This window comes from Oncorhynchus mykiss, chromosome 6, assembly GCF_013265735.2.
Source record: "Oncorhynchus mykiss isolate Arlee chromosome 6, USDA_OmykA_1.1, whole genome shotgun sequence".
NCBI lineage: Eukaryota > Metazoa > Chordata > Actinopteri > Salmoniformes > Salmonidae > Oncorhynchus > Oncorhynchus mykiss.
This window is the reverse complement of record NC_048570.1, coordinates 63,022,736-63,036,021: the sequence shown is the minus strand read 5'-3', so window position 1 is coordinate 63,036,021 and position 13,286 is coordinate 63,022,736. Positions and strand designations below refer to the sequence as shown.

At 42.5% G+C, this 13,286-nt stretch overlaps 1 protein-coding gene across 1 annotated transcript; it reads left to right on the top strand.

The window, feature by feature from the left end:
- Nucleotides 1-279: 279 nt before the first annotated feature.
- On the top strand, nt 280-3,093 carry LOC118936659 (haptoglobin-like). Its single transcript, XM_036980655.1, has 4 exons — nt 280-416; nt 745-854; nt 1,909-2,177; nt 2,358-3,093. Exons 1-4 carry the CDS (start codon nt 412-414, stop codon nt 2,931-2,933), a joined length of 960 nt encoding a protein of 319 aa, XP_036836550.1. The 5' UTR covers nt 280-411; the 3' UTR covers nt 2,934-3,093.
- Nucleotides 3,094-13,286: the final 10,193 nt, after the last annotated feature.

Below are 13,286 nucleotides of genomic sequence, written 5' to 3'. Positions count from 1 at the left end.
AATTTATATGCTCCTCATTTACTTTCAATAAACCAAATTGACACACAAATTATAGATGTGCTGTGTCCTGTTCTGATTTCATAATTCATACCCTATGAAATGATTTATCCCTCCGATGATCTTCTCTGATTCTAGTTGGCAGTGGCTGAACTCCAGATGGGGCCAGGGTTAGGGTTTGGACACGATTCCAATAACGGGTTGGCATAAACAGAGATTTTGCAATCTCTCCGATTTTCGGGAATCAGAACTGAAGCTGTGTCCAGCAAAATTCCCATGGGTGGGCAGACAGGGGGTGAGTTCTCTCTTCAGTAGATATAAGGCCTTGGTCCTATAACTTCTCACGGAGTACATCGTCTTTACAGAGGAGACACAGCTCAACATACAAACTCATAAACAGATATTTCCATCAAAATGTGGTATGTTATACTTTTCATATTATTTCCTCAACGAAACCCTAGTAGCCTGGCAATTGTTGTCTTTGCAGTACCAATCCAAATTCATCTCTGGAATGTCTTTGGAAAATGGATCTTTGTGAAATGGCAGGGAAACGCAGCTACTTAAATCTTTCAAAAAACATTCAAACTGCTCTATCTAGAGACCTTTTCTAAATATAAGTAAACATGCAAGCCCCAAGAGGCCTTAAGTAAAGGAACCGTTAGTTGTGGTACCCGTGAGTGTTTGGGCTCTGTCTGTCAGTTGACTCTGTGTGTGTGTACTGTACTCATGTGTTCCTTCTGTCCGCAGGTCATCCCTGGCAGTGCTCCTCGCGGTCTCCTGTGTCTGTCTGGCAAGAAAGGACAAAATCAAAATCAAAATCAAAACCAAATCAATTGATGAGATCCCAAACAATTCAGGTCTGTCTAACTGACACATAACCAACTCCCTGCTTTATGCCAATACGGGCTTACTTCTTCTGATTTAGATTGAAATGTCAACAAAGTGAGTGGAATGAAATGTTTTCAAACAAAAACATGTACATTTTAAAGATCAAGGAGCCATTGACAACTTTTTTTAAATCTCATGTCTATGTTAAGGTGGGTATTAGTGACACCATTGATGCAGAATATCGCCCAAAAATATTGGACATACACATTCCACATGTGTGTTTTCGCACGTGCAATTTGTCTGCTGGCCCATTGTGACTGGTTCGTGTAAGGATATCACTCACATTTCAATTACACTGTCATTCTCATCGGATGTTCTGAAGCCAATCTTCACTATGGCTCCCCTTACGCTACTCTGAGCTGAGCAGACACAAGCTGTTCCTATTCAGCTTGTTGGCCTCTGTAAGAGGAAGAGAATACAGTAGCTGTGGCCAAAATGAGTATGTCACCATCACTTTCAAGTGAAAACCATGTTAAGTCTCACGGCTCACAGCTATTATCCCGATTATCTTAAAAATCGATTCAGCAGCGACACACATGAGATGCATGAAAGCCTTGAAAAGTAAAATTCCTCCAAAAATCCACCTCTCATCAAGCGTTTCAGGAAAATGTTTGGGAAGAGAAATGACACTAATTCCATCCTCATCTAGGTTTCTGAGTATTGTGACCTCCAAGGTAATTCTGTGAAAGCCAGCCTTGTCTGGCTCAAGTCAGGTCAACACTTATTTTTTCAGATAATAGTAGATGATTAATGAATTTACTGAACTTTTGTCAGGTCAAAGCTAAAAGGTTCCACAAAGCTATTACCAAATGCTGTGTGTATTCAAGTGAATAGTGCTGATTTTAGCAAACTCAAACTAAAACTAAGGTTGGAATTGTATTGAGCCACATTTCATTTTTCTGCAATAATCTTTTACAGTTGTGTTTGAGTTGCACAGCAGTATGTGCTAGGTGGTGCTGAGTTGGGGATGTTTTAACCATATAGAGATTGTATAGAAATAATGTTGTTGTGTTTCTTGCCCAGACCTGCGCTTCAGGCGTATGATTAGGGGCACCCTGGCCCCTCATGTCCCCTGGCAGGCCATGGTCTACCTGAGTAAAAGCGTCATGAACGGGGGCTTCGCTGGGGGAGCTCTAATCTCTGACCGCTGGGTCCTGACCGCTGGCAGGAACTTGTTTGTCAGGAAGAGTAGACAGGACACGCAGGGGAAAGAACCAATCATCCCCAAGGTGTACTTAGGCATCACGCGACAATCCCAAGCCGATGACTCCAAAGAAGTTGCTGTAGAAAAGGTGAGCTAGTATGACCATTACCATCTCTTTCAAACAATATTCAGACAATTCAGTATTTTCAGCAAGCAGAACTGCACTGGGCTCTCTCACCTACATCATCACGTTCAGTCTTACAGGTAGTTAGAGCACAAAGAGATCATCAAAAAGAGGTCCTATGAATTATTCCCTTCCCCCTTCTAGGTGGTTCTGCACCCAGGCTTCCAGAACGTATCAGACTGGGACAACGACCTGGCTCTGATTCAGCTGAAGGAGCCATTCACCCTGAGCGAGGCTGTGATGCCCATCCCTCTGCCTGAGAGGGGCCAGGACCTGGCTGAGGCAGCCCAGGAGAAAGGCATCATCACAGGCTGGGGTTGGGGGGTCTTCTTCACCCCCGCTAAGTCACTGAAACACCTGGTATTGCCTGTGGCATCGCATAGCTCCTGTAAGGCAGAGTACAACCCTGGTGGCCAAGTACTGAGCAGCACTCCAACCGTAGATGACAACATGTTCTGTACTGGAGCCAGCAAGTACCAGGAGAATGTGTGCTTTGGGGACGCAGGCGGTGCCCTGGCAGTCCAGGACCCCAAAGACGGCCGAGTGTATGCTGCAGGGATCCTGTCCTTCGATAAGACCTGTGCCGTGGAGAAATACGCTGTCTACATGAAGCTCTCTGCCTACATGCCTTGGATCAACAGTGTCCTCAGGGGCGACAGTGAGACATCAGCCAGTCTCCGCTCCAGTGTAATGTCTGAGATGTATTCGAGGCAGTTGTAGCCTCCACGGGGCTCATAATCTCCATTATGCCTTTGCTAACAAAGTCATATTCTGACTTGATCTTGTCAAACTCTCTCAAGTTATGACTTTCATTGAGTGTGTCTTCCGATGTTGGTTTCAAAGGATTTTCAATAAATTTGGTTTCTGATGTTTCACCTTATAACTTTTATTCACATTTTCTTCAACTCATATTAGAATGCTGGGAAACATGTTTTAGATAATCTCTACAAGCTGTAATATGAGAGCATGTTAGAGCCATTAAAACAAGTAGCCTAAAGCCAGGACATGAGACGATTTTTAAGTTCATTTAAGCAATGGAATTATTAAGGACAAATTGTTATCTGGCCAAGGAGGATATTGTGTTGAGACCAGCAAGGATTTTTTAAGTGGATTTGTCATGAAATCATCCAAGAAGGAAATAACTTGTTCTAAAATAGAGCTGCATAAACGAGGGTCTAGAATCCCTCCCAGCAGGGGAATGGAGGTCCTGTCACTCCTGGTTAGTGACTAATTTAAATACAGAAGACAAAAGGCTTGTCACCATAGCTCAACACTAGTTAATAGCTCTCTTGCTTTGGAGCAGCCTGCTGTACCACAATCTGTTCAGTTTCAACAAGAGATATCTCAGAAATGGCACTGAAGAGTATGGCTGACGTTTTACATGCCCGTAATCAATTATGCTATTTTGTTCATTTTTCTGCGTTGTTTGTAACCTTTTTTAAAAACTTATTTTGTACATAATGTTGCTGCTACTGACTCTTATGACCGAAAATAACTTCTGGACATCAGAACTGAGATTATTCACCATTTACTCCTGCTGTCCCGGGAACAGGCCCAAATCCCTGTCATTTGCGTGAAGAAAAAGAGGAAAAGGAGGAAAAGAGGACGCAGATCGGGATGCGTTCTGAGAATCCGTAGGCGAGTGAGTAAACTCCCATTGCCATAGATTCTACTTGCTAACATGCAATCATTGGAAAATAAAATGGATGACCTAGGATTACGATTATCCTACCAATGGGACATTAAGAACTGTAATATCCTATGTTTCACCGATTCGTGGCTGAACAACGACACGGATAATATTGAGCTGGTGGGATTTTCAATGCACTGGCAGAACAGAGAAGCTACGTCTGGTAAGACGAGGGGTGGGGATGTGTGTCTTTTTGTCAATAACAGCTGGTGAGCGATGTCTAATATTAAAGAAGTCTCGAGGTACTGCTCATCTGAGGTAGAGTACCATATGATAAGTTGTAGACCACACCATCTACCACAAGAGTTCTCAACTATATTATTCATAGCCGTCTATTTACTAGCACAGACCGATGCTGGCACTAAGAGTGCACTCAACCAACTCTATAAGGCCATAAGCAAACAAGAAAATGCTCAGCCAGAAGCGACACTCCTAGCGGCCGGGGACTTTAATGCAGGCAAACTAAATCAGTTCTACCAAATCTTTACCAGCATGTCACATGTGCAACCAGAGGAAAAAAAACTCTAGCTCACATTTACTCCACACACAGAGATGTATACAAAGCTCTCCCCCGCCCTCCAATTGGCAAATCCGACCATAATTCTAGCATCCTGATTCCCGCTTACAAGTGAAAACTAAAGCAGGAAGTACCTGTGACTCACTCAATACGGAAGTGGTCAGATGCCACGGATGCTACGCTACAGGACTGTTCTGCTAGCACAGACTGGAATATGTTCCGGGATTCATCCAATGGCCTTGAGGAGTATACCACCTCAGTCATCGGCTTCATCAATAAGTGCATCGACGACGTCGTCCCCACAGTGACCGTACGTACATACCCCAACCAGAAGCCATGGATTACAGGCAACATCCCCATCGAGCTAAAGGCTAGAGCTGCCCCTCCAGCTATGCCCTCAGTCAAACCATCAAACAAGGAAAGCGTCAATACAGGATTAAGATTGAATCCTACTACACCAGCTCTGATGCTCGTTGGATGTGGCAGGGCTTGAAAACTATTATGGACTACAAAGGGAAACCCAGACGCGAGCTGCCCAGTGACGCGAGCCTACCAGATGAACTAAATGCATTTTATGCTCGCTTCGAGGCAAGCAACACTGAAACATGCACAAGAGCACCAGCTGTTCTGGATGACTGTGTGATAACTCTCTCGGTAGCCGACGTGAGCAAGCCCTTTAAACAGGTCAACATTCACAAAGCCACGGGCCAGATCTATTACCAGCATGCGCCAGCATGCGCTGACCAACTGGCAAGTGTCTTCACTGACATTTTCAACCTCTCCCTGACTTAGTCATATAATACCTCATGTTTCTAGCAGACCACCATAGTCCCTGTGCCCAAGGAAGCGAAGGTAACCTGCCAAATGTTTACCGCCCCGTAGCACTCACGTCGGCAGCGATGAAGTGTATAGCCTTGACATAGCATAGCCTTGACATAGCATAGCATAGCCTTGACATAGCATAGCATAGCATTAACGAGAGAGGTTGACGCGGCACATTTATTGTGTGCTCAGGTAGGCTTTCCACTTTCCTCCGTTATTTATTTAGCAAAGATAACACAATCACTCCGGACATATACGTGCAAAAACTCACAACATAAATGTTGCAGCAGCCTAGGCTACACCTAAACGTTAGAAATCTGACATGCTGTATCAGATGAAAACGAGACAATATTTCCATGTGATCAACTATTAAAATTGTCCCACTGCTCTGGGACCTATGGTGCCACCAGTCTGCTTGCAGTTGTTATGTTGATGATCATTGATTTATTCAGGAACGTTTCTTAGTCCACTTTGATGTGTCAAGTGGGCGAGATGCGCGGTCTGTGTTTGACTTTAGGAATTTTGAGATGTCTGATGTCTGATGACGCTTCTGTAATGGAATGTATCTGCTATTTGTATTTCCAGCTAAGTCCCCTCCTGTTCCTTGATTAAGAGGTGATGACCACTCCACTACCATTGTCAACTTTCTCCTGACATAAACTGAAGCCTCGTCTCATGTGCCCGCTCACATTTCCCTCCAAGTACTGTGAGTAACCCCTATCAATTTACTCTCATTACTGTATGTAGAGTCAATCACATACAAAAACACAATCACAATATTACACATCAATGATTTTACTCCTTGCTCAGCTTTTCACCAAAATGTCTCGAAAGCCTAGCTTGATAGGAGCAATACCTCCTCGTTGTTTAGCAATATACAAGTGACAGCATTTAGGCTAGTATTGTGAGATATCAAATTCTGAACTAAATTGAGCTTCTTGATGTTAGTCTAGAGGGAGACACAATAGGTGCAATATGAATATGTCCATTTGGCTCCACAGTAGGACGGAATATTCTGTAAACTCATCACCACCTAGTGTTGAGAACTGAGGAGAACAGAGGAGAGGGCCATTTTGACATAATGAAATTCCAAGAAGGAGGTGCGCTCTTCCGCTGCCACATGTACAAAAATGACTCGCTGTGGTTCTTGGTACTTCAACATCTACCTCTGTTGACAGCAGGTTGTCCAATTCCCTAAATTAAACAGTGGGGGGACGGAAGCATTGATCTCAGGAGAAAAGAGTAGCTTACCTCAACCCAGAGGCTGTTATGACAGATGGGAAGATTCAATTCATACTTGATCATTGAAAATGTACTTTAGCCACTCTTCTATAATGTAGCTATTTCATTACAAGTGCATGTGCATAGCAACAGGAAATGGTTAACCAATCCTATTCCACTATCAGAATGACTCAACACGATTTCGAAGCCATTTGTCAATGAAAACACAACCTTCATGTTTGAGGATTAAGAAGGCATTTTTAAAGCAATCGGTAACAGAGGGACGTGGTGGGTGCACCTCTGTCAAGTTAAAATATCAATGTCCCTGTCAGGGTACATTACGCTCTACTAGTCTCAGTGTGTGCATCATGTTCCTGATGTGCTAGTTACATTAACAGTCCCTCGCCCCCGGATCAAGGGCTAGGCCTCATGGTTTCTTGCAGCACATTGGCGCTTAGACTCCATAGCTTGTTCGTGTCATCACCTTATCCAACACATAGTCTAGCCTAGGCCGGGTTCCTCAGGGGCCTACTGATAAAGTGCTCTCCCTCATCATTGTTACTACGTGACTTGCTGTGTACACTTGACATCTGTGTGAGCTTTTGAAATTGTGTTGTCTTTTCCTGCAAGGATACACTGACAAACAACTGCAACGCTACTAGTGATGCAACTATTATAAAGAGAACATCAGGCATAATTAGTACTTTGTGTTAACGTTTGTACCTATTTTAAAAACACAGACAGCAGGTTCTGATATAATCACAGTCTTCTGAACAACTCTGATCTCCTTCATGGTCAACAGTGGAGCCCTTGTGTGCAGCGGTTGGCTTACCATTAGGCAGAAGAGGCAGTTGCGTCAGGCCTCACATATTGTATCATCAAGGGTGAGCTGGGCATAATTGAAAAAATAAATTACTTAGGTAAGCAGATATTTTAGTTATCTAATTTCTTCAGTAAAAAGACAGGTGCTGTTGATAATACTGCCATAGTCGTCGAGGCAGAGGCCATGTGTCTGATGCTGTCTGGCCAAAACGAGCACGGCATGTCAAACCTCAGACTGGACTCTGCCTGGAGCCTCCAAATCACCTAGTCCCCCCTGCTTGCATGCAACTCTTTGAGGGAAGGTTCACAGTTCCATACATTACATATCATGAACTATTGCCCTCTCGCACACAGTTAAAAGCACTACCTCCTACACTTCTGATCCACTAACTGGCCTCTATAACCTTATACGACCTAGAGGGACCAAGACCACAGGGGAGAGTGGGTTTAAAGGCTACTGACACTCACTAGTTTCAATACCAGCATATCCCCACTTATATAATCAGAGGCTAAGCAACCAAGAGAATTCCTCTGTGTTAAGTAGCTGACAATTTGGCCCTGACATTTTTGGACAACTTTTCTTTTAGACCCTGAATGGTGGGTTTTGAGGGTTGAGAAGTTCACCAAGTTTATATACAGTGCCTTCAAAAAGTATTCATACCCCTTGACTTATTGCACATTTTGTTAAAAAATAATAATTCTCACCCATCTACACACAATACCCCATAATGATAAAGTGAATGCATGTTTTTAGAAATGTTTGCAAATGTATTGAAAATTAAGTACAGAAATATTTCATTTACATAGTATTCACACTCCTGTGTCACACCCTGATTTGTTTCACCTGTCTTTGTGATTGTCTCCACCCCCCTCTAGGTGTCGCCCATCTTCCCCATTATCCCCTGTGTATTTATACCTGTGAAGTCTGTTGCCAGTTTGTCTTGTTTGTCAAGTCAACCAGTGTTTTTGTTCTCAGCTCATGCTTTTCCCAGTCTCTCTTTTTTCTCGCCCTCCTGGTTTTGATTCTTGCCTGTCCTGACTCTGAGCCCGCCTGACTGACCACTCTGCCTGACCCTGCCTGCCGACCTGTACCTTTACCTCACCTCTGGATTTTTGACCTCTGCCTACCCTGACCTTAAACCATTGTTTATTTGACGTGTCTGCATCTGGGTCTTACCTTCATACCTGATATCCTGAGTCAATACATGTTAGAATCACCTTTGGTAGTGATTACAACTGTTAGTCTCTAAGAGCTTTGCACACCTGGATTGTGCAACATTTGCACACTATTTTTTAATTCTTCAACCTCTGTCAGGTTGGTTGTTGATCATTGCTAGACAGCCATTTTCAATTCTTGTCATAGATTTTCAATCCGATTTAAGTCAAAACTGTAACTAGGCCAATCACGGACATTAAATGTCGTCTTGATAAGCAACTCCAGTGTATATTTTGCTTTGAGTTTAAGGTTATTGTAATGTCTATTATGTTTATTTTCATCCTAAAAAATCCCTAGTACTTCCTGATGACAAGCATACCCATAACATGATGCAGCCACCACCATGCATGAAAATATTAAGAGTGGTAGTAAGTGATGTGTTGTGTTGGATTTTCCCTAAACATAATTATTTGTATTTAGGACATAAAATACATTTCTTTGCCACATTTTTTGCAGTTTAACTTTTTATTTTATTTTTCTAAGTGCTCTTCTTTGTGAGGCATTGGAAAACATCCCAGTTCTTTGTGGTTGAGTCTGTGTTTGAAATTCACTGCTCGACGGAGGGATCTTACAGAGAATTGTATGTGTGGGGTACAGAGATGAGGCAGTCATTAAAAAAGAATGTTAAACACTATTATTGCACAGTGAGTTCATGCAAATTACACTACAGTATATATACAAAAGTATGTGGACACCCATTCAAATTAGTGTATTCGGCTGATTTAGCCACACCCCATAGTTGACCGGTGTGTAACATCGAGCACACAGCCATGCAATCTCCATAGACAAACATTGGCAGTAGAATGGCCTTACTGAAGAGCTCAGTGACTTTCAACGTGGCACCGTCATAGGATGTTCGTCAAATTTCGGTCCTGCTAGAGCTTCCCTGGTCAACTGTAAGTGCTGTTATTGTGAAGTGGAAATGTCTAGGTGCAAGAATGGCTCAGCCGCGAAGATGTGGGCCACACAAGCTCACAGAACGGGACTGCCGAATGCTGAAGCACGTAACGCGTAAAAATCGTCTGTCCTTGGTTGCAACACTCACTCCGAGTTCCAAACTGCCTCTGGAAGCAACATCAGCATAATAACTGTTTGACAGGAACTTCATGAAATGGGTTTCAATGGCAGCGGCATACAAGCCTAAGAATCTGGTTTGGCAGATGCCAGGAGAATGCTACCTGCCCCAATGCATAGTGCCAACTGTAAAGTTTGATGGAGGAATAATAATCTGGGGCTGTTTTTCATGGTCCAGGCCACAGCATACAATATAATTCTAGACAAATATGTGCTTCCAGCTTTGTGGCAACAGTTTGAGGAAGGCCCTTTCCTGTTTCAGCATGACAATGCCCATGGAATGGAATGGTATCAAACCAATCAAACATATGGGAACCATGTTTGACTCCGTTCCATTGACAACATTCCAGCCATTACAATAAGCCCATTCTCCTATAACTCCACCCACCAATTTACACTGTGCTATGCAAAAACATTAAAAACAACAAACCCCATGTACAAAAACAGACTTAAGACACATGTATCCTGTCCATTGTTTAGGGAAAGGAATGTGTCGCTACCTCGCTCTTCAACCAAAGATGATGAATTGAGGTGCAAACTGAAGTGAAGAGGAAATATTGTTAAAACAGGCTTATTGCAACCACAATTGGCCACCGATTTAACACAGGGTAATCCATTGTTAAACCATCAATTTACGCAAAAATCACCCGCACATCTTGTCTCAATTGCAACCATCATTATCATTGGCCACTGAATTACCGCTCCCTAAACCTGATGTCAGTGTTAACTTTTAGTAGCCTATTGCTTGCTGTCAACATCTTTGAAAAAATATTCTCCCTCTGGTGTGAATTATCATCGGTGTAGATTTTTGACAATCATTTCATGCAACTGAAATAAAGTATTTCCTCATTTACCATGGAAAATCTACTGTGGCAATTTACCCTACATGTTTTATGAATGGAAACTCTTTGGTGTAGCCGACTCTGTTCTTTTTGTTCCCATTTATGTAATCGATTTAATTATAACTTGTCTTGAAAAGTTGTGTCATTTCTTATCAAGATCGCGGGGGGGGGGGAGATATCCCTGCACTCTCCATATTGAAATGTGTAACTAAATCAACCCAATTGTGATGAGTGGAATCTATTATTTTTATTAAATTAAAATGTAGTCTAACAAGGTTATTTCAAATGGCACAAATATTATTAGGTCATTTAAGATGAAACGTTTGAATGAAGTGTAAACCTACTACTCCTATACTGGTATTTTACATTGATCAACCTTACGGTTTCCGATCCCCTGATTTCAACTGGGATGGGAATAGATAGCCTAGACTAGGAAAGTTGCAGCTGCCCAGTATCAACGTGAGATCAGCTAAATCGCTGGTTTATGTATGTGGGTTTTGTGTTGCAAATAAGCTTCTTTTAGCAAGCTGGTGCATGTAATCTCCTGTTTAGTATGGTTTTAAGAAAGCCATCGCTAACACTTACCTGCCCAGTCTTTAAACGTACGTAAGACACTCAGTCTCTCTCTCTCTGTTCTCGTAGTCTCACCTACACATCGCAGTGCCCTGTAGAAGATACTGGAGACTTGAATGCAACTTCTGGGGCTATGTGCCCAACACAGTGACACACACACACACAGACACACACAGACACACACACACACACACACACTACACACACACACACACACACACACACACACACACACACACACACACACACACACACACACACACACACACACACACACACACACACACACACACACACACACACACACGCACACACTCACAAACACACACACACACACACACACACACAACACACACAGCTCATTCCCCAGACATTTGTCTCGTGTTAATGAAACGTGAGGCACTTTGTACTTTTATGTTGATATTGGGTGATCACAATGTGTTCTGAGGTCTGATTGGGAGACTGACTTTAATTTCCTGTCTTCCTGTTTCCATTCTCATCTACATCCCCAGGAATACCTGTGTGTGTGTGTTTCTGAGAAACATGTATGTGAGTAAAATATATTTTATTTTCCATAGGGCCTGAGTTATCATTACCATTATTAGACGAGTAGAATGTGGCTTTTAGAAGGAGCCTTATCGGAAAGCCTTTCATGTTGCTGAACTGACAAATAAAAGTCAAACAGCCATTCAGAGTAAAATCCATTACAGTTTTTTTCGATTGCTAAACGACAGTGGGCACAACTGGAGTCACATGTGCAAAACTCTAACTACAGTCTGCACTACCAACAGTCACCTGAGCTAAACAGTTCACATCACCTGCAAAACTCATTCCAAGCAACACAACTCTTAACACATGGCTCAAAACACGCTCAGTGCAGCCAAACACTATGCACAACCCTCACTGAGATAACACACACTGTCACTCAGAACACACTGAGAGTAAAAACACTAGCATTAAACACCAATACAGAAAATACAAACTTTTCATCTTACAGTTTGAACAATTTCAGTGACTTCATACAAAGTAATATTTTCTTCAAAGAAAAGAGTGACATTCTTTTCACATGATTTATTACAATTTTTAGAACATAACAATTCTTTAAGGTCAATGAAAATTAGCAGTTTGCTTCAATAGTCTGTAGTAATTTACGGAATTACAGTAATGAGAAAAAAAAGGTAGAAACTAAAGTACATACTGTAATTCGAACAAATAATTGAGGGCTAATCCTGCCTCTCTCTAGCATCAGGCCACAGGTTTTCTTCAACATCACATCTAATTGTTTTCTCTTGCCATGCACCTGGGGAAGAACCTTCTGAAGTGCCTTATCCATCCCTGGCAGTCCTCTGGACTCGTCTCCACACATCCGACACGCATGGCTTCCAAAAGAGACATTTGGTCATGTGGGTGGTGACCAAACACTTTCCACCTCCAGGCAGAGAAAAACTCCTCTATTGGGTTGAGGAAGGCTGAATATGCAGGCAGGTACAAAACCATAAATCTGTGATGTGCTGCAAACCAATCTGTGACAGCTGCAGAGTGGTGTGAAAAGCAACGTTATCACAAACTATGACAAAAACTTGGGGGTTTCTTACTGGCTCCCCCTGTTCTGCTGGCACTAGCTGAGCATAGAGCTGTTCTAGGAAAGCTATAAGCCTTCTGTGTTGTATGGCCATGAGTGGTGTGTTGAGAAGCAAACCATCATTGGCCATTGCAGCACACATGGTGATATTTCCCCCCCTTTGGCCTGGAACCTCCACAGTGGCCCTTTGACCTATAACATTCCTTCCTCTGCGCCGTGTTTTGCAAGGTTAAATCCAGCTTCATCGATAAATACAAATGAATGTGGTCTTTCCAGTGCTTCCACCTCCATTACTCTCTGAAAAACAGTAAGTGCACAGTTTTACTGTAGAAATGCTAGTGTTTTTTTTACTGTAAATATTTTGTATAGCTGTGTACGTAACCTCAGACGTCTTACCTGGACATATTGGTATCTTTGCTCTTTTACCCGTTCACTGTTTCTCTCGAACGGTACAGTGTATAACTGTTTCATTGTAACTTGGTGTTTCTTTAGGACTCGAGCAATAGTTGTTGTGCTGACAGAATTAACATTTTCAAATATATCATTATCAGCCAGCACTCTATCTTGAATCTCCCGCAGTTTTATTGCATTGTTGACAACAACCATGTCAACAATAGCATTTTCCTGCGCATCTGAAAATATTTTTCCTCTTCCCCCTGTTGGGGGCAGCCTTTGGGTCCTGTTGTAAAAATATATTTTACAGTCAAACTTACT